The sequence below is a fragment of the Mus caroli genome, chromosome 17 (assembly GCF_900094665.2).
Source record: "Mus caroli chromosome 17, CAROLI_EIJ_v1.1, whole genome shotgun sequence".
Lineage (NCBI taxonomy): Eukaryota > Metazoa > Chordata > Mammalia > Rodentia > Muridae > Mus > Mus caroli.
This window is the reverse complement of record NC_034586.1, coordinates 70,926,925-70,948,666: the sequence shown is the minus strand read 5'-3', so window position 1 is coordinate 70,948,666 and position 21,742 is coordinate 70,926,925. Positions and strand designations below refer to the sequence as shown.

At 43.4% G+C, this 21,742-nt stretch overlaps 1 protein-coding gene across 5 annotated transcripts in view; it reads right to left on the bottom strand.

Moving 5' to 3' along the window:
- The window catches only part of Ltbp1 (latent transforming growth factor beta binding protein 1), a 387,543-nt gene that overhangs the window by 330,453 nt on the left and 35,348 nt on the right, over positions 1 to 21,742 (bottom strand). The window contains exon 1 of one of the 5 annotated variants that reach the window (XM_029471039.1): positions 6,745 to 6,799. The exons of the other annotated variants lie outside the window; for them this stretch is intronic. Coding sequence (XP_029326899.1) covers positions 6,745 to 6,790 — 46 coding nt within the window. The 5' untranslated portion in view covers positions 6,791 to 6,799. Of the gene's footprint in view, positions 1 to 6,744; positions 6,800 to 21,742 lie in introns of those variants that run through there. 5 annotated transcript variants of the gene reach the window in all.

Here is a 21,742-nt window from a genome sequence, read left to right as displayed (position 1 = left end):
AGAAGAGAAGAGAAGAGAAGAGAAGAGAAGAGAAGAGAAGAGAAGAGAAGAGAAGAGAAGAGAAGAGAAGAGAAGAGAAGAGAAGAGAAGAGAAAGGAAAAGGCCTTACAGCCCAATCTTAGGGACATATTTTCTCAAAGTCCCTTTCTCTCTGATGACTCCAGTTTGTGTCAAGTTGACATAAAACTAGCCAGCACACATGAACCACAGGAGACCTGGTTATGAAGAATCAATGACCAACATCTAACAGCCACGAAATCTATTAGTTGTCCTTAGGGCAAGATGCTTTTCACATCTTGCTATGACTCCTAACAGGCATAAGGAGTAAGAAATGGCCTTGAGTATCATAATACCGGGCAGCAGTTTTCAACACAGCTGAGGGAGGAAAAACAGTAAAGATGGAAGCAACTGTGTAGATGACACGACTTCCATCAGTTAACCTTGGCCAGGTACCTGCATTTCAGAACACCGTGAGTGTAGTAGCTGCTAGCTGGGAATGGTTCCCAAGAGCTATTCCTGTATTAGGCTTCTAGAATCCAAATCTAAAAGCTTTACACTTCTTGAGTTAAGGATGCCAATTCCTCAATATCTTCTTGACTAAGCAAACTTCGTAGCTGAATCTGACATGCTGGGCTCTTAAGTGTTCGCCCAGCCACTGTTATTTAGGGAATGTCACAAGGCTGAATAGGCTCCACCCAAGTGAACAGAAGCAGCCAGGAGCGAGTCCTGGACCAGGCTTCTCACCTGGTGCGTTTGCCAGGGATCCCTTTCATATATGCATTCCCTGCATGCTTTCAATTAGGAGCATGTTTCAGTCTAACATCTGAGGCTGATTTCCGCTCCTCCTTCCTCCCGAGGTGCCCTGCAAATAGTTACTAATCTCTCAGGCAGGCTGCATGACATAGCATGTAGGAACTGATACCCGGGGAAAGACCAAGGATTGAAATCACCCAAGGCACCACTTACTTGTGCCATGGGAACCTGGCTTTAGGAAAAACATAAGTAGAATAGAATGTAAAAGAGAAGACATTTGTTTCTTCTTTCAAATTGTATATGTAATAAGAATACAGGAAGAAGGTAATTTCTAAAAATAAAACACTAATTGAAACTTTAGGCTTGGGGGATGGCTTAGTTGCTAAAGTACCTATTACGCAAGTGTAAGGACCTCAGTTCAGATTAGTACCCATATTAAGATATCAGGCACAGTGTTAAAATCTCAGTATTGTTCCAGCAGAAACAGGAACATTCCCTGGGTCTTACTTGCCAGCTAGTCTTGCCAAACTGGTGAGCTCCAGGTTCGGTGGGAGACTGTCTCAAAACAATAAGGTGCGGTGTGACAGAGGAAAGCATTCAGCTTCAACTTCTAGCCTCAAATACATTTACACACACACACACACTCACACACACACACTCACACACACACATGCACATACACACACACTACATGCACATACACACACATACACATACATACACATACACATACATACATACATACATGCACACACTACACATATAAAGAAAACACTAAATTTTTAAAAATAATTCCTATTAGAAAAAAAAAGAATATTCCATGTAGTAGAATAAATGTCTCCAAATCAGGCCTTTTGCTGTACATTTTTACAGAAGAGGATTTGGATATTTCAATTGCCTTACCAAGGCTGGAGCAGGAGCCCCTTGGAGCATGCAGCAGAGGTTATCTTGAACTGGGGTAGCAGAAACAGGAGTCTCTAATGGCCAATACAAGACCCAAGCCCCCTCATGTGACAGAAAAATGCCAAATCCATGCCCTCCAGTCAGCCTCTATCAGGCCTTCGTTTCCTGTACCATCTGGACGACATGCACGGTGCTACTCATACTTCAGAGAAAACAGTGATTGTCAAAGTCTGGTGCCCAGAGCAGAAGCAACCATGTTATGAGAGAGCCAACCCTGAAGCGATGTATGAGAGAGCCTTCCCTGAGGTGATGTGATGTATGAGAGAGCCTTCCCTGAGGTGATGTATGAGACAGCCTTCCCTGAGGTGATGTATGAGAGAGCCTTCCCTGAGGTGATGTATGAGAGAGCCTTCCCTGAGGTGATGTAAACCTCCCATGTCTACCTGCTCCTAATATGGTCCAAACCACAAACAAAAGAACGATTACACAGAAGTTCACCCTGGGAAACTGTCTTAGTTAGGGTTTTACTGCTGTGAACAGATACCCTGACCAAGGCCAGTCTTATAAAGAACAACATTTAATTGGGGCTGGCTTAGAGGTTCGAGGTTCAGTCCATTGTCATCAAGGCGGGAACATGGCAGCATCCATCCAGGGAGCCATGGTACAGGAGGAGCTGAGAGTTCTACGTCTTCATCTGAAGGCTGCTAACAGATTCTGACTTCCAGGCAGCTAGGATGAGGGTCTTAAAGCCACAGTGACACACCTACCCCCAACAAGGCCACACTTTCTAATAATGCCATTCCCTGGGCCGAGCATATATAACCATCACAGAAACCAACGAGTTCATTGGATTTACTTAGAGCGTGAAGGAATGGAATAATCTCTGTTCCTTCAAAGCAGATGCTGTTCCATCACAATTAATATTCAAAAATACCCTGCAAGTCCCCAAGGCCTGTGACAGCTACCCATTGTAGAGCAATGATATAAAGCCACGAGGCAGAAATAAAACAGTGAAGGACCAAGGGAAAGAACACTGCACTAGGCTGGAGGAGCTGGGGCAAGTCAGAGAAGTTCTACCACAAAGCACCTTAGATGCAGTAGGGAAAGTGCTTCTAAGAGATATAAGGTTTGTTGGAATGAACTAGAAACAGAAGGGGAAACTTAGGATAAAGTACGATGATCCTATTTAAAAAAAAAAAAAAAAAGGTGGCTGCTCAGAATTCAAAAAATCATAGTGTTTGCTTCCACTTCAGAAAAGGAGAAAAGGTTTTTAACGTTGCTCAAGCCAGGCATGGTAATGCATACCTTAATCCCAACACTCAGGACATAAAAAGTAGGAGAGCCCAGGATACAGAATGAGACCTTCCATGGAGGAATGACAAGGCTTAGAAGGCTGAATGTGATATCACAGGGCTCCCAATGGAGAAGCTAGAGAAAGTACCCAAGGAGCTAAAGGGATCTGCAACCCTATAGTTGGAACAACATGATGAACTAACCAGTACCCCGGAGCTCTTGTCTCTAGCTGCATATGTATCGAAAGATGGCCTAGTCGGCCATCACTGGAAAGAGAGGCCCATTGGACTTGCAAACTTTATATGCCCCAATATAGGGGAATGCCAGGGCCAAAAGAATGGGAATGGGTGGGTAGGGAAGTGGGGGGCGCTATGGGGGACTTTTGGGATAGCATTGGAAATGTAATTGAGGAAAATATGTAATAAAAAATATTAAAAATTAAAAAAGAAGGCTGAATGTAAGATGCAGACCCTCTGCTGTGCTATCCCGGGCAAGCAAGAACATGGGGCTGATTCCTGAGAGGAAAGGAACAGGAAAAAAAATGCATGGTACTGTCAGAGACCTGCGGGCAGCACTCTAGGAACAGTTCGTGGGAAGGAGAACCACAGAGCATGACCGCTCTACCATGCAGAAGGGCAGAGCTCACCTCAGGGGTGGGAGCCGCTGACCAAAGACTGGAGTAAAGGGACCTTCACAGAGACACAACGCGAGCTGCAAATGGATCTCCATCAGTCACCTGATAGAGGCCGAGGCCAGAGAATTGCCACATCAGGACCTGGAAGCAGCAAACCCCAGATTTCCTCTTGGATGCAGATCCACTTCTGAGATGTTGGAATCAGGATATGACATCCAAACCCAGAAGTAAACTCCTTTAAAATGGACAATAGAAGGTAAGGCAAGAGGATTGCTACAGGTTCAAGGAAAGCCTGGGCTACATAGCCAGTTTTGGGATAGCCTGAACTACAGAGTAAGACCCTGTTAAAGGGAACAAGAAAGAGAGGCATAAGGGAGTAGAGGAATAGTCAGTATCCCAACATAAAAGTGGACAAGAGGAGTAGCCACAGGGAAATGAAAACACACACCAACTAAACGCAGACACAAAATATCTCAATGAAACCAAATATGCCAATCTTTCACAAGCAATAAAAGCAAGTGAAATTAGATCTAGAAATGTAAGGATGGCCCTAGTGTTAGCAGATCAAACAATGTCATTCCCCACATTAAAAAGAAGAAGAAGAAGAAGAAGAAGAAGAAGAAGAAGAAGAAGAAGAAGAAGAAGAAGAAGAAGAAGAAGAAGAAGAAGAAGAATTCAACTCAAGGGATGCAGAAAAGCTTCCAGTAAAATCCATGACTTACTCATAACAACAAATAAAAACTGCTTGCCAACTCTGAATACGCAGGGATTTCCTTATTCTGCTAAGCAGTATCTACAGCAAATCCCACAAACAACATACCAAGATCCCTAGCAAATATTATAAGCACACTGCAGAAGCATTCCTCTCAATCCTGGAAACAAGCCTAAGCGCTCATCGTTAACCTCTAACAGGGCCCAGGCAACATGACAAAGCAAAAAACACAGGAAAAGGTCTTATGTCATATGCCAGAAAACAAGAAACAAATTGATCGTCATTTGGAGTTTCTCTAGTTTTATGTATACAAATTACTGGAAAATCTACAGGCTATCGTAAGGGATAGGACGGGCAGCAGGAGCTGAGGGTGATGTCTTCACGACCACGCTCTCTGTCTCATTCCTCTGAGGTGGGATCTCTCACTGAACCCGAAGCTGACCAGGCTGCTGGTCAGCGAGCTCCATTTCTCTGCAGTCCCAGGCACACAAGGCCATGCCTGCCTACTCCATGGAGGCTGAGAATTTGGACTGAGGTTTTCACATCTGTCCAGCAAGCATTCCTACTCACTCAGCCATCCTCAACCCCAGCTTGCTACTTTGTAATATTATTTTTACTACATGTTCTTTTTCAAAAAAACTTTAAAATGATGCCTGGTGCATTTGTGGATAAATATAAACATGCCAGACTTGTGTCCAACCCGCAGCCCATAGGCCATAGGCAACCAACATTCAGCCCAACACAAAACTTTGAACTTATTTAAAACATTCTAAGATTATTTTACAATTGTTGTTTGCTTTTTTAATTCTAGAGTTTAAACTTTGTGGATGACAGTGTCATATTTCAGTGTCAAAAGGTTTGGCACGCCTGTTAGCATCATACTAAGTGTATGACGTTATCCTCTATGGGAAGAAGAGAAGTAATACCAAGGGGAAATATATACTTCTCTTAATGGGAATTTCTTCTTACACTTTTGTTTGCAGTTTGCCATTTGTTTCTTTGTTGTTTTGTTTTGTTTTTTGAGATAGGGTTTCACAGTATAGCCCAACTTGGCGAGGAGCTCATGTTCCTCCAGCTTTAATTTTTCTGAGTGCTAATACTACAGATGTGCATCATCATCATTACAGATGTGCATCATCATTACAGATATGTATCATCATTACAGATGTATATTATTACAGGTGTATATCATCACTACAGATGTGCATCATCATTACAGATGTGCATCATCATTACAGATGTGCATCATCATTACAGATGTGCACCATCATCATTACAGATGTGCACCATCACTACAGATAGGTATCATCATTACAGATGTATATTATTACAGGTGTATATCATCATTACAGATGTGCATTATCATCCTTACAGATGTGCATTATCATCCTTACAGATGTGCATTATCATCCTTACAGATGTGCATTATCATCCTTACAGATGTGCATTATCATCATTACAGATGTGCATCATCGTCATTACAGATGTGCATCATCGTCATTACAGATGTGCACCATCATTACAGATAGGTATCATCATTACAGATGTATATCATTACAGATGTGCATCATCATTACAGATGTGCATCATCAATACAAATGTGTATCACTATTACAGATGTGCACTATTATTACAGATGTGTATCATACTTGACTCAAATTGTTTTTCTTAAAAAAAAAGAAAGATGAGGTGTTGGAGCAAAGGCCAGGATTTAAAGCACATAGTGTTCTTACAGAGGACCTGAGTTCCATCCCTAGCACCTATGTCAGGTAGCTCACGACCACATGTAACTTTAATTCCAGGGGTCTGACCTCTCTCTGGTCTCCAAGGTTCCTGCACTTGAGTGAATATACCTACACACATACACATAATTAATAGAAAGTATTAAGTATAATAAGGAGACATATATTGACTATTGGTAATAGATGTGTAGATGTCTGCTTTAACATGTGTAGATGTTAAACCTTTTGTATTTTTCTACTTTTCAAGAAAACTCAATGGTGTAATTATCAGACAAAAGGCAACTGGGAGCAAAATGAAGTCATGATAATAGAGTGGGGTGTGTTGCAGCTGGCAGAAATTGACACCAAGACAAAATGAACTTGGGGCTTGCAGAATGTCACCATTTCAAGATCTGAGCGAACAAGGTGGGTTGCAAATTCCCTCTATCCTCACATCCCAGGCTGGTCTTGCAAAAGCACATTTGTCATTTGAATCCGTCAAAACTGGATCAATGCTCCATTTTGGGCCCAAATGGTAAACAGTTTCAAATTTCTCTCCACTGGCAGCTACTCTGGAATTGACAAAGATAATCCTAAAGTTCTCTCAAAGTTCAGTGACTTTATTTTTAGGAAGTGACCCATGGCCTGAAGCCCCGCCTCCTTTGCTTTTCATCTAAAAGCATAGCCCTTAGTTATATTTAAAGCCTGCCCCAGCCCACACAACTCACTGTGACTCCCTGCCCCGTGCCTTTCTCTCCAAACAAGTTGCAGCATGTCTGCCACATGTGTCCTGGGTGGAAATGTGAGCTGAGCTGTGTCTTCGATGATCTAAGGCAGCAGGTGAGAAGTTGCCCCCTGTGTGGCTTCAGGGCTCTGCCCAGCTGCCCTTTGAAGTTATTCAACACGACGGAATATCAGATCACGAGAATCGTCCAGTGAGGTCACAAGTTGAAGACTGAACTAACTCTCCTGTACCAAACCCAAATAAATAATGTGATTTCCTTGTAAACAGCTCTGAGTCAGCATGCTCCTCAATCTGAAGAAAGAGAAAAATATTAGCATCATAACCTCCCAATGACTGATGTAGCCAGTCATAATGAATTCCACATAACTGAATCTCCTAGAAAGATGAATTTCACATTTCAACAAGCACTGAGTCGACTTTATAGAGTTTTCATCGATGTGAAAACCCATTTGAAATACATGAGATTGTGTCTGTGTGCATCACACAGTGTCAGTAGTGGGTCTGCTGGCATCATCCCCACCTCTCTCTGAATCAGACTGGCACATCTCACGGCCTTTCTTGACGTTGAATACTCAACCACACGATTTGCCACGCAAAGCGACAATTTCACCAAGTAGGTGGTTGAGTAAGTTGCCAGGAATGCAAGTATCCAAGGCCATCAGAGGTCTCCAAAGCAGAGTTGCACAGGGCCTCATTCTGGGGTTTGAGGCCTTCGTGTCACTCAGCCTCCCAGTGCTGTGAGCTCTACCCTGAGCTTAGCAGGAGCGGAGATTCCATATGATTTACTCTAACATGGGTAGTTAGCTAACATGGGTAGTTAGCTAACATGAGTAGTTAGCTGGGATGAACTTATCTCTTCTGATGCTACCAATAACTGTCAGGCCAATGAGCTCCAGGGGTCTGGCTTCTGGGTCATCCCCACTCCATTCCCAGAACTGAAATTACAGACCTGGGCCACTGTGCCCAGCTTTTCCATGCTTGCCCAGCAAGGCACTTTAGTGATGAGCCATCTCTCCCATCCTGGCAGATGCATTTAGAGAGCGCCTTGGCAGTATGTTTCAGGGATTTCATACCCTAATTTCTAGGCATGTGCCCTAACAATCAATGTAAAAGAAAAATTACTGTGCCCAGACATATGTTCTGCTATCCTCAGCAGGGTTATTCACGCCAACAAAAAAACTTCACAGGAATCATAAAAGGTTGACCAAATAGGGTTAGCGTAGAGCCACTGAAAATCAAAACTATAAAGTGATACAAGTTTCTAGAGTGTTCAGAGATGCTAGCATGAGTTAGAAGAGTGAAATTTCGCTACTGACTCAGCCACTTCTCAAATACCTCAGAGTTAAACTCATTGCCCAGAGGGACTCTCTTAGTCCTCCCTCACTCAACGAGTGTGCTTTGTACAGATGAGCACTCCAAAAACACCACGGCTCTAAAATCCCAAACTGTTAAAGTACCAACATGATAGATACCATAAGGAGAACAGTACATCTGATGCCATATGCTAGCTCAAACCGGAGATATATGAAAAAATATCATACAGTACAACTTCCAGGCAATGTATGTAATATATACATCAGGCTTAAGTAAATTCCATACTCAGACTTGAGTCCAACCCAGAAGACTTGAGTCATTCTGTATATGCAGATATAACAAAATCCAGGAGAGAAAAATCCAAATGCAAGCATGTTTGGATCAGGATTGCTTATCCTGAACGTCAACTAGCCAAAAGCCTTCTTTGGAGTCCACTCTTGTGACAAAGGGATGAGTGTCAGTTAGTGACAGGAGCTGAGCTTCAGGCACAGGTGCCTGATTCTAGTAAGGTACAGTGCCAACCTGAAACCCATTCAACTGTACTGTCCAGAAATGTCACCTGCTCACATAGGGGGCGGGAGTTCTCAATGTGCGAGCTCTGGGGACTGCCGGATTTATGAGAATTCTTTGATCAATGAAACAAAGATTAAACCCATCTAAGGTTTTTACTGTTCACATTAGTAGAATAAATTCACTTTGTGCTTTCATGGTAGTAAAATGCCAGGAGGTAGCTGGTAAATGCACATACCTGGCAAATTTGAAGTTTAACTGTGATGTGCACAGAAATCATTTTAGATGATGTCTAATGAAAAGGCAACATGTTTTTAATAATCTTTAAGTTTGTTCTAATGTCATATGATCTGCATTCATTGTCTGAACATTGAGCCCCTCTTAAATTCTAGCTTTGAGCCACAAACTTTGGGTAAAAAGATGAAGGATTATTTTGCAGAAAATCAGAGACTAAGATGTAATTTTTTTAATCAGTACATGGATCTGGAAATTAAGTGATTAAGAGTGCTTGCGGCTCTTGCAGAGGACCCACATAAGGCAGCTCACAACTGTCTGCCATTCCAGTTCCAGGGGGATCCAAAGCCCTCTTCTGGCTTCCACAGGAACCAGCACACACATGACATAACCAAACCCACATATATGAGAGGCCCTTAATTGGGCAACTGGTTAATATCTGTGAGTTATTTATATTTAAATAATAATGGAGGCTAGCCAGAGACATGGCTTTGTGGGTAAGAGTGTTTACTGTGCAGCAAAGCATCCTGGATCAACTCACCTCTACCCACATAAAAATCTGGCTGTGGCTCCACAAGCTCATAATCCCAGAGCAAGGTGAGGGGCAAAGACTAGAAGAGTGGGGGTTCTTGCTGGCCACAAACTTACTGTCAGGTCCAGTGAGAAACTCTGTCTCATGGGGGTAGGGCAGAATGCTAGAACAGGATACCCAATGTCCTCCTATAACCTCCATGTTCACACCATTTGCACACACACACACACACTTTTAGTTAAATTAAAATTTAAAGGAGATCATCATAAAAACCAAACATCTAAAATGGTGGCTTGCCCATAAGTTCATTTGCTAGTGAGAAGCAGAATGTTCTGTGCTTCAGATGGTGATGAGAGCTCAGATCTGAATCTGATGGGCCTCCTCCCCCAGCTCTGTGCCTTTGGGCAAGTTTCACCTGTCCCTTCAATAAAACACTGGGCAAGAACTTCGCATTCTTGTTGCACTAGATACTGTCATACACCCCAGAGAGAGAGCCAGAAACAGAAAAACATACTCAGCCCATCCTGGGCAATCAACAAGAAGTAAAGACAATGATGACACTCAAAAAGAACAGTGTGCAATGTGGATGGGATGACCAGGGGATTCATGGAGTTAGGGAAGGAGAGAAATACCATAGCATGAGACCCAGCATTAAAGCTGGTCTTTTCTGGCCTCAGTCCTTAGCTTGTAGGCAGCCATCTTCTCCCTGTGCTGTCATGTGACCTCTCCTTGGCATCTCTGTCTAAGTTTCCCTGTAGAAAGATACCATTAATACTGGATCAAGGTCTGCCTGATTGACATATCCTTAACTAAGGACCTCTTTAAAGACCATGCTCCAAATGTAGTCTTCTCTGGGGTCCTGGTCTGGATATGAGTGCATCCTCCAAAGGTCCCAGTTTGAAGCCTGGGAAGATGTCCAGAAGTAGTAGAACCTTCAGGAAGTAGAGGATGGGTGGAAGGTATTAAGCCACTGGGGGCACTGCCCTGAGAAGAGATGAAGTTAGTTCCCACAAAGCAGGTTTTGAGCTCCTCCTGACCCTCTCTGGCTTCCTATCTGACTGTGTGATCCTTCTCATACGTGTCCCCATCAAGAGGTCTTCACTGAAGTGGATCAAACAGGACCACCCCACCCTGGACTTCTGGCTTCTAAAATTATGAACTAAATAAACCCTTCTTCTTCATATTCTACCCACCCTCTGGAATTTTATTATGGCACTAAGAAAGACTAATATAGACTTTAACATGAGAGTCTTGGGGAGAAGAAATTCAACATGAGAGTCTCGGGGAGAAGAAATTCAACCATGGTGACATAACAGTATTCAGGGTGCTCTTGTCAATTACATAACATGTAAAAGAGAAATGTCTAGTGAGAAATACCCACTGCTATAGTTTTAGGATTAAATCCTAAAACAAGCATCCGACTTAATGCTATCATTCCTACTGTAGGAGATCTTACGATGTTCAAATACACCCAGTTCAGTTTTGCAATCAATACAGCAGTACACATTGCAAATAGTCTACTCAAAGAACAAACAGAAAACAGATAAGAATCCTGGCATGTGGTACAGTCATTAAAATCGATGTTTAAGAATTTCCAGTGACATGAAACAGCACTTATGGTGGGTTGCCAACTTTATTTTGAAGTTTCTACTTTTTATTGACCTCCTGCCAATCAAGCTTGTACCTCCTCCTCCCTGAATCTGGTCTTGTCTGAGTTGTCAGTGACATTCAGACTGCCAAATCAATCAGGTGGGGACTTTTAGTCCCCTCTCTTCTTGTCATCAGCAGTACTGGCCATAATGGGTCTGCCCCTAGCCATCAGTCCCCCCTGTTCCTAATGCGATGCCACAGGGGACACCTTTCTTCCCATATTCCTGCTGAACCCTTCCAAAACTCTTCTGGCTCCTCTCTCTCTCTCTTCCCAACGTCTAAGTGTTACAATTTCCCAGGCTGCCTTGCTCCAGGGTCGTTTTCCTGGTGATCTCACTTAGTCCTGTGTCTTTAATTTCCATTAAGACTGTATGGGAGGGTTGAAGCATTAGAAAGGTCAACTACCACTGCCTTAAAGGTTTAGTCACACTGGATTAGCCCCACCAACAACAGCATTGATGTGCAGGATAACATGACCATCTTAACTAATTACACCTGCACTGACCCGAGGTCTACAGACAACAATCCCCAAGCGACTGGGGTTAGGATTTCAATACATAAAAGAAGTAGCGTTGTAACATATAATACCAAATACTATGTAATTTTCATCAAATATCACACTTGACATCTCTTTTTCTCACAGCACACATCAAACCTATCTCTAAATCCTGTAGGTTCTTCTTTAAATATAATTTGAATCTGACCATTGTTCTCACTGCCTCCCACAAACCCTTCTCTGGCAACCTTGTCCCACTCTATTCTCCCAAGGACAGCCAGACGAAGCACGTTAAACCAAAACCAGATGACGTTCTCTGTTCCAAACCCTCTTGTGAAATGTAACCACAGCATGCCAGCTTGGTCCACTTCTCCCGTGTCTGCTATCACATCAGCCTCTATGCCAGTTCCCAGGCCCTGAGCTTGCCCTGAGCCTGCTGCCACTCAGTGTCCTTGCACTGACCTGCACCTGCACCTGTGACTTCCCTTGGTAGATCCTCACAGGTGGCTTGTGTCACTGGGCTCCCCAGGCAAGTGGGCTCCAAACACTCTGCCTCCAACGAAAAACAAAAACAAAAACAAAAACAGCCGGGCGTGGTGGCGCATGCCTTTAATCCCAGCACTCAGGAGGCAGAGGCAGGCGGATTTCTGAGTTCGAGGCCAGCCTGGTCTACANAGTGAGTTCCAGGACAGTCAGGGCTATACAGAGAAACCCTGTCTNGAAAAACAAACAAACAAACAAACAAACACTCTGCCTCTATTCTCATCTCCCTCCTGCTGTTCGCTCCCCAACACTGGCACATTTTTATCCAGTCACTGTCTCTTTCAGCCACTGTGATGAAGCGCCACAGGGAGTGACAGACCAGTGGTTGCCTTTGCCCTTGTGCTGGGAACAGCACCTGATCCTAGAAGAAACTCAAAACCCCTGATGAAGAATGAGCACATGCATACAGGTGGAAAGAAAATTGACTCAAAGGTGAACACAGACAATCACCTATGACAGCAAAAGGATATGGTTTATTAACTTTTGTTTAAGTTATGTTACAGGGCAGATTTTCATATGGTTTGTTATTGCTGTTGCAGCGCAGCGAGGGGATTGACATTCTGTTTTCCAATGGAAATGTGAACTCACTTAAAAGGCAGCTTTAAACCTACTTTAAGTTTTAAAGACTGTAAGTTACCTAATATAAACAGTGTAGGAGATAGGGTGCCCTACACTAGACCTTACAATGACCCTGCTAACTTTCAAAACAACTCTTCTCTTACTCTAATTGGTTAGTAAGTCTAGCGTTGCTTTCTGCATGTATAATTTATTCAAAAAGCAGGTTTCTTTTTATTTTCTTTATTAATGTAGTGTGTGGGTATGTGTGTGTGTGCATGCCCACATGCACCTGCACACATAAGCATGACACCACACGTGTGGATTTCAGGGGACAATTCGTTGGAATTGGTTCTTTCCTTCAACCATGTGGGCCCTGGAGATCAAACTCATATCATCCAGTTTAGTGGAAAAAGCCATTGAGCCATTCACTGGCCCTGAAAAGCTGGCTTCTTTTATTTTCATCAACCAAAACCATTAGACAAGATAAGCCTTTTCATTTTTTTTAATTAAAGCAATCAAAAAATTAGTTTTATAAGACTGAAATGACTATCAACTTGATTATCAAATCTCTCAGATTTGGTTTAAAATAAAGTGAAGGGAAATTAAGATAGAAATAAAATGTAACTTATTTATAGTGGCTAAAAACCATATTCCACAGAAGCCAGATGGCCAACAGACTGGAGAACGGTGGCCCGAGTGTCTCTGTTATCTTTGGACATCAGTTCTTCAATCTATAAAATGGGAAGCATAAAGTGAGGGCTTCTATGTAGATTTGCTGACATTTACAAAGCACTTAGGATAATCCCTGCCTCAGGACAGCAGTAGACAGGTGTCAGTTAGTATGTCCCACCTTCAGTGTGTCCCCCTCACACCCTAGCACAGCCTGGGAGGGAGCTCTAGAGAGAGACAGACTGCATTTCTCAGACAGAGTTTTGTTTCAATCACTGGAATTTTACACTAACCTAAAACAGTCTGCCTCATTGAATCAAACACACTTAGCCACTGTTGTCTCTTCCTTTTCCCACACTTAATCATTCAGAGTAAAGTTCTCTGTACAATGTCAGCAGGCTGCACAGAGCAAAAAAGAGAAAAAGAAAAAAGAAAGAAAAGAAATCCCACTGTATGATCCTTCTCGGGCTTGAGACAGTTTCAAACTGATCTTCACAACTGAAGGAAGAAAAATGGCTACGTCAGAACCTTTCTAAATCACCACTTGAGTTATTCCGACAGCATTCCTGAATGTAAATTGATAGCCGTATCATATGACTTTGGATGAAGCACTCTGGAAGAAATGTCATCCATGCTGTGCCAAAGCTTTTCCTCACTAAAATAAAAACGCTTCCAAAGGTCATGGATGCCCAAATATCACAGCCCCAAGGACTGTGACCACTACGCTCACACTGGTCAGGCCAACGGTTGACACCTCGTGTGAAATCCGAGGTCACTCCTCCAAATGGAAGAGAACCGCAAGGCCAGAGACCTGTTTGCAAGCAGTTAAGCCTCTGGCTACTGGCCCTTGGCTGTGAAATGTAATCCAACCATTTTCAGAAAATAAAACTAAAATAAAACTGTAGCCTCCCAGGCCTGAGAGGGCACAGCTGAAAGGAATAAGCAAGGCCCTCCTTTCAAAACAATAATCCATAAAATTAAATTTTACAATGGGTTGTCTTGTCTCTGACAGTTTTATAAATAGAGAAATTATCCTAATAAATGCATGAGTTTAGACGCTCCTTCTAGGGCTGAGGGTGTAGCTCAGTAGTAGAATGAGTGTTTCTTGTGTGCCTAGATTCCATCCTAAGCATCACAAAATACAAATTAACCAAACGTTCTTTTATCCATGTATGGGCCTGGCTCTCCGCCTGTGTTTACATTGTTTGGAGGTACGGGGAGACGGTTGAGTGGGTAAAGCCCATGTTGTTGCGAGTATGAGGACCTTAGCTTCAGTCCCCAGCACTCACAGAAAATCCTCAAGTGGACACATGTACTAAACCCCAAAACTGACGGGACAGAGACCCATGGAGCTTCCTACCTAGGCAGTCAAGCTAAAGCATCATATAGCATACAATCAGTATGCAAACAGAAGTCTGATAATTATCAAGCACTAATACCAACAACTACCTTCCAGCTAGAAGTTGCCAGCCCCAAATAAATTACTGTCCTAACACACCTTCCCAGGCCTTTTAAACAACAGCTCGGTGATAATCTTACTAATCCCAAATTCTTCATATTCCTATGGTTTCCAAGAAAATGAAAGGTCAAGGGAGCTTTTAGGTAACTCTTTACTATTGAAAATAGCTCGGCTTTACAGTAATCTTGTTTGTTTTCTTACAATGCGGAACTGCTAAGCCATCCCCAGTGCGTAACTGGAAGGTGTAATTATGGGAAAGAAAACAAGGAAATTCCGTACAACGATTCTGTAAGTGAAGATTTAAGAAGGCCTCACGGGCTACATCATTAATTGTGGGCCTCACAACCATCCGTCAAACTGGCTATTTGGTAATCTACCCGAAAGCCCCTACAGATCATGAATTCCCGGCAGCCCCTTTCCCTCCCATTGCTTCCCTTTACTGTCAGGACTTGTTGGTGACATCATTTCCAGCAGGCTTCTGTAGGGTGAGAAGAAGAGAGAGTGCATGGCAGTTCTTGAGGAACTACTCTGTAAAGCCGAACTCATATACCCCAAGGCTGCTTCTCAGTGTCTTCTATGCCCTCATTCAAAAAGCAGAGAAGATGCCCCTACTCTTGAATCTGAGCTGAGGGGGGAACATTCCAACAAATGAAATGCAGAGGTGCCACTGTGAACCATGAGCCCAGGTACTAAGGGCAGGCATTAACACTTCTACTGTCTCAGAACAGGGTTCCCACATCGTAAACCCAAGCAACCATATACAAGAGAACTGGAGCCCTGGGCAATTGCAGATGTGATTAATAAATTCAAGAATCCCCACTACAGGCTCCACATCTCTGTGCTTTGAATATGACCCAGTAAAAACACAGTTTTCTAAAATTTCATAATACTAGCCATTTTATACAATCTATAGATCAGCAACATACATAAATATATTCATCCACCATTTGAAAGTAACACACACGAAAAATATATACTTTAAATGGGTGAACTGTGTGCTGAATGAATTATATTGCAAAAATATGGTTTGAAAGATTTGTTTATTAAAGTGTATCCGTGTATATGTGAAAGCATATGAACATGTGCATTTGTGTACTAGATAACCTCAAAGGCCAAAGGAGGGCCTCAGATCTCCAGGAGTTGAAGTTACAGATAGTTGTAAGCTGGACAGCACAGGTATTGGGAAGCAGCCTCTGGTCCAACATGGATATACAGAACCAAACTCTGGTCCTCTGGAAGAATAGAAAGTGATTTGAACTGCTAAGCCATCTCTCCAGTCCCAGTAAAGCTGCTTTCTAAAGACTATTATACCCATATACAATGAATCCATCAAACAGCTTACCTTAAAGTTCCTATATGTCTCTAAGGACATGTACAAACAGACTGGTCTAGATTTAGTAAATGATGTTAGGTGACAGTTTCTCCTGAGGCAAACATTCCATTCTTCAGGGAAGCTCCTTAAGCAAAAAATAAAGTAACTCAAAAGAACTACAGGAAGTCCCTGAAACTAAACAGATTGACTGGGCTCTTCCTTCCCAAAGTAAAGAAGGCAAGAGTCAAAGAAGAGTCTCAAGCAATCCAAACAGAAAAGAAGACTCTCAAACAAGACAAGATGCAAAGAAGACTGAGACTAGGCCGGCTACCTTGAAGGGATTTAGATCAGAGTCACTTGGAAAGGACTCGTTCTAACCTGTTTAGCTGCCTACAGGTTGTACAGTGTGCTCAAGGCTCCCAGCTTTTGTGAGCTGTCACCTGAGCTGGGGTAGGCATTTGTGATGCTGCTGTCTGTGAGTCATTTCTACTCCTATAAATTACTTCTCACCTACACCCATATCCCTCAGCAAGTGACCCCAATAAAATTCACTGATTCACCAAATTGGACTTTGGTGGTATGTCATTCCCTATCTGTGGTGTACAGACATGTGTGTAGTGTTTCTCCAGAAACAGTTTTGGCAAACAACAAATATTTCAGTCATACCCTCTCAAAATGAGTACAAGGTCATCCAAGAATTAAAACTCCCCCATCGGCCGGGCATGGTGGCGCACGCCTTTAATCCCAGCACTTGGGAGGCAGAGGCAGGCAGATTTCTGAATTCGAGGCCAACCTGGTCTACAGAGTGAATTCCAGGACAGCCAGGGGTACACAGAGAAACCCTGTCTCAGAAAAATAAAAATAAAAATAATAAAAAATAAAAACTCCCCCATCATAAACCTGTTCAAAACAAGTACTGAACCAAAGATAAGCACTCCCAAATAGCCCAGTTGATCTTGGAATGGCTCATTCATCAAAGATGTTTCCTTTGACTCAGTTGAAATCTGTCTTCTCATAGCTTTCATCCACTCCCTCTATTTCCCATGGTTTGAAGAAAGTTTTACCATACTATCTGTGACTTCCTTTTCTATCCGTTCACCTATTCTTGCACCTTCTCCTTCTGCGACACTGGTTCAAGCTCCTTCACTACCTATCTGCATGGCTTGGAGGAGACCCTAGAGCGTCTATTGCTGTGAGGAGACACCATGACACAGCAACTCTTAGAAAGGAAAACATTTAACTGGGGCAGGTTTATACGTTCAGGGTAGTTTAATCCATAAAAGCAAAGCCCACCTAAATGTTAAGCAACTAGTACAGAGCTTAGGGTGCAGAGGCGTGTGCGCGCACGCACGCATACGCAAAGGCACACATACACACACACACACACTGACTATTGTTACTATTATTGTAGCAGGAGAATATCTGAGATGTTTCAGAAGTGGTTATCCAGTAAAGAATAGACCAAATGTAAGCGGGATAGTGTAAAAAATAGTGTTTTAAAATGTCCTGGGACCCTTTTCTATGTTTTAATTATCTTCTGCTTGCTTCAGTTAACAGGACAAAGCAGTGGTTCTCAACCTATGGACTGCAACCACTTTGGGGTGCACAGAGGTTGCCTAAGACCATAGGAAAACATGGACATTTATATTGCAATTCATAACAGAAGCAGGATTACAATTATAAAGTGCAATGGAAATAATTTTATGGTGTTGGGGGAGGGAGGTTCCACAGCATGAGAAACTGTATTAAAGGGTCACAGCATTAAGAAAGTTGAGAACCTCTAGGATAAAAAGAGCTGAAAATCGACCCCCAAAAGCACTGTGGAGAAGAGGTTCCAAGACACAAAGGAGAGCCTTCCTGTGGCTGTGTTGCCATCATCCTAGAAGCACGTACCCCAATTAGCATTTACCCTAACTCCAGACCCAGCCTCACAGAAAGAAAAACAGAACGTCCCCATCCCACCCTACCAAACATTTTGCATTCTTCCCTTTTCAGTAGCACACGGCATCTGCCCCATCACCTGCACAAATGCAATGACCTTCTTACAAAAACCTCGGTGTTGATTCAAGAGCAGACAGTGCGGTCACCCAGGTATACTGCTAAAAGCTGAAATGAAACATATTCTACCGCAAAGCTAAACCACTCCAGTGGGTTTTTGTTAATTGGTGTTTTAAATTAGTATACAAGATATTAGATGTCATTATGGCATTTTTATAGAATATTTAACAGACCCTCCTTTTTCCTCATGTGTCCTGCACACTTGTTACCCCTGATGTCCCCACTCTGTAACTTCATGACCCTAGTTCTCCTGTCCCCTGTGGCCTTTTGCTTACCCTCTGTCCTTCCTCCATTATTTTTACTTCCCCCACCCCTGGTCTCCTTTCTAGTTTGTTAGACTATTACATTACTACATTTACTCACACCCACCTTAAACACACATGCACACACACATGCACACACACACATATTATAGGCTAGGAGCCTGCTATGAGAGAGAACACAGTTTTGTCTTTCTGAGTTTGGGTCACCTCACTTAACAACATACTTTCCAAATCCATTTTCCTGCAATCCAACCATAGTTACGGTCATTCGCCTGATCCAAACACTCAACAACTAAGAGAAAGATTGTAAGAGGACATTCCACCAGCGACAGCTACAGGGCCTGACCTGACAGCTTCTGACTCTGGCAGCAATGCACATCAGTTCTGGGCTTGCAAGGATATGGGAGAACAAGAAACCTTTTGTGAGAAGGAGGGACACATTCTAACCACACCCTAAACAACAAGAAAGCCATAGCCAGATCCTTGTCATGGCCATAACCTACTCTGACAGGGTCCATAAGATAAACAATGCACTTCTCTGGGGGGAAAAAAGCCATAAATGGCAGGGAGCTCATAGGAACCAAGCCCCTATCCTAACTGGCACTTCAGGTAATTGCTTTCTCTTCTAAAAAGCCATTTCTCCTCATATAGCTTACCATCAGTAGAAGGACTGTTGCCCAGTGGGAAAAGATATCAGGCAGGATAATACGATCCCAGGTATATCCAACATCATGCAGTCCCTGGACCACCAATCCCAGCAGAACCTAGGATCTTATTAGAAACATTAATTCTCATACCCACCTCAGACACAGGAAATAGAAAGTCATGCAGGAGCCCAGGAAGCCATCCCTCCAGACGATGTGGATACACTCTAAAAGCCACAGTCACACTTGACAGTTACTCTTAAGATACCGTGATTTGTGCAAAGAGAGTTCCTGGGGGTGGCCAGCATTGTGTTAGCTACAAAGTTAACTCAATACTGGGGAAGTAAAGGAGAGTCAGGCAGGCCCCGTGAGAGTGAAGTCAGATCATCTAGGATGCTCAGCACCATGGGCCAGGAATGAGACAGCTCAGGATTCAAGGTCAGCATGTCTGGAAGGCCTGGTAATCTAAAGGCAAAGAAGTTGTTCTCAGAACTGTCACTCAAAAAGTGAAAACCCCGCCCACTTCCAACAGGACCCATAGACAACTAGAGTTCCTTTGCAAAATTGTTCTAGGAAAGGAGAATCTAATATAAAAGTAGATGAAGCCTAGACCACTTGTTAACACCACTGTTTCCAAAGACTTGCTGTACTGGAAAAGCTGGGGATATGTGGGGCAATGGACTACTCACAGGTAGCCTGGTTTCCAGTCGAGGCCAGATCTTGTAACCTGGGACCCGGTAGTGATAATTCACTTACATGGGATGGAAGGAGTTCTCTCATGTTTCCTGGACGGTGGCTCCTGTCGGAGTTACCGCCCCCACAACCCCCACAGGAGAGGCGTGGCTATCAGCCACTTAGGAATAGTTCCAAGCCTTCCCTCATGCAAATAAGGTTTCCCCAGATGTCTCAGTCCAAGCCAATGAGAGGCACCTACTGTCAAACCCTGAATCACCTCCAGAACCGTATATAAAGCCATGCAGGGAATTAAAGGTATGTGAGAACCATTCCTTTGTCTGAGCCTTTTGTTCCAAGAGCTGTAGGTAACACTTGGGAAGAGACCTTCTCTCCTGAAGAACCACCCGACGTCCCACCACAATCCTCACTGGAGGACCTCACTAGGACCCAGCCCTAGCCGACTCAGTTCAGAGAGGCTCGGAGTTACTGAGGCTCAGAGTTACTGAACGATCTGAAAGGCGTGGTAGAGACTTCATCTCCCTGCCTGCACTCAGTTCCCTTCACTGGAGCATTCCCATCCGGCCTAGACAGAGATCTCCGTGGAAAACCTCTGGTACCCAGGCCCACAGGGATAGGACTAGAAAACTTGTATTATTATTATTATTATTATTATTATCATCATCATCATTGTCGTCATCATCATTATTGTCACCATTATTCTTATTATTAGTTTCTCCAGGTCATCCTAATAACTAGTGAGATCACAATTTCTCAGCAGTGTCAGGATAGAGCCTGGGGTTTCTTCATTAGAGTCATTTGGGGCAGCTCAACAACAGGAATTTCTAGGCCCTTCTCTGTTCTCTAGACATTAGCTCTTGAGAGTGGAAGCCAGGGATCTGCGCTGCGACAGTGTTATCAGCTGTTATGATGCAGACGGTGGATGGCAGACTCCCACTTCTCCAATTCTCACGCCTCCAAACTATTCTCCCTGGCTCTTACTGTTTTCTTATTCATGAGCTCATTCCTCCCTCCTCTCTCCCTCCACCATTCCCCCTCCCCCTCCCCCTCCCCCCTCCTTCCCTCCCTCCCTCCTCCATAGATACAAAGATAATTCACCTCCTGATCTTTTGGGGTCATATTCTGGGATGGTGAAGAAGTGGGAGGGAAGGAGCCGTGTCATGGTGTGTCACCATATATGAACCCCTTTCACACTCTATTCCTGATGCAGGAAAACCAGGCTTCATACCGACACTTGGGCAAGGGATCTTATGGGTGACTGCATTTGAATCACCTGAGAAACTTTTAAACCTGTTGTCTAGCCACAGTTGATGGCAAAGTTGCTGCCTCACCTGGAGCAGCAACTCCAGGGTGATGCAAAGTCTTTGAAGATCTCTCTGGCTAACATGCATGCCCGACATGGCTTCTCCTCTGTGAATGTACACATTCTAAATTAGCAGATGGAAGTGGGCCTGAGATGAGACCTTGCTAAGGACTACCAGATGATTGGGAGCAAGGGTTGTCATGAATAAGACACCTTCAGGGCTGTAAGAATCGCTGAGTCTCTGCCTGTAATCTCTAATTCAGTATGTCCTGGCTGAGACACCATACATTTACATCAATAGTAAATCCCCAGGTCGATGCTGATGGCCCAGGGAGTGTGCCAGAGACAGAGACTACTGTCTTAGCTTGAGTGGCAGGAACAAAAATATCATCATCTTGACCTTTCAGACAGAACTGATGCAGAGGAGGACATCTATAATCAGAGTGGCAGTACAGATGGGTACCGGTCAGAGTCCTCTCCCGAGCTTCACAATGCCTACATCTCCAGACTCTCACAGGACTGAGAGCAGGAAGGGAAACAAGCCCCTGTGCTTCTCATGAATCCCATTTCTCATGAATCCCATTCTGACTCGTTCTCACCTTAACACAGACGCCCCATCTCCTCCTAACACCAACGTGGAAGGAAAGGTGCATCTGCAGAAGTAGGGAACACAGTCATCCAATCCATTAAAGAAGAAAAAATAAAACTGGTTTGTCAATATTAGTGTACATTTAAAAAATCTG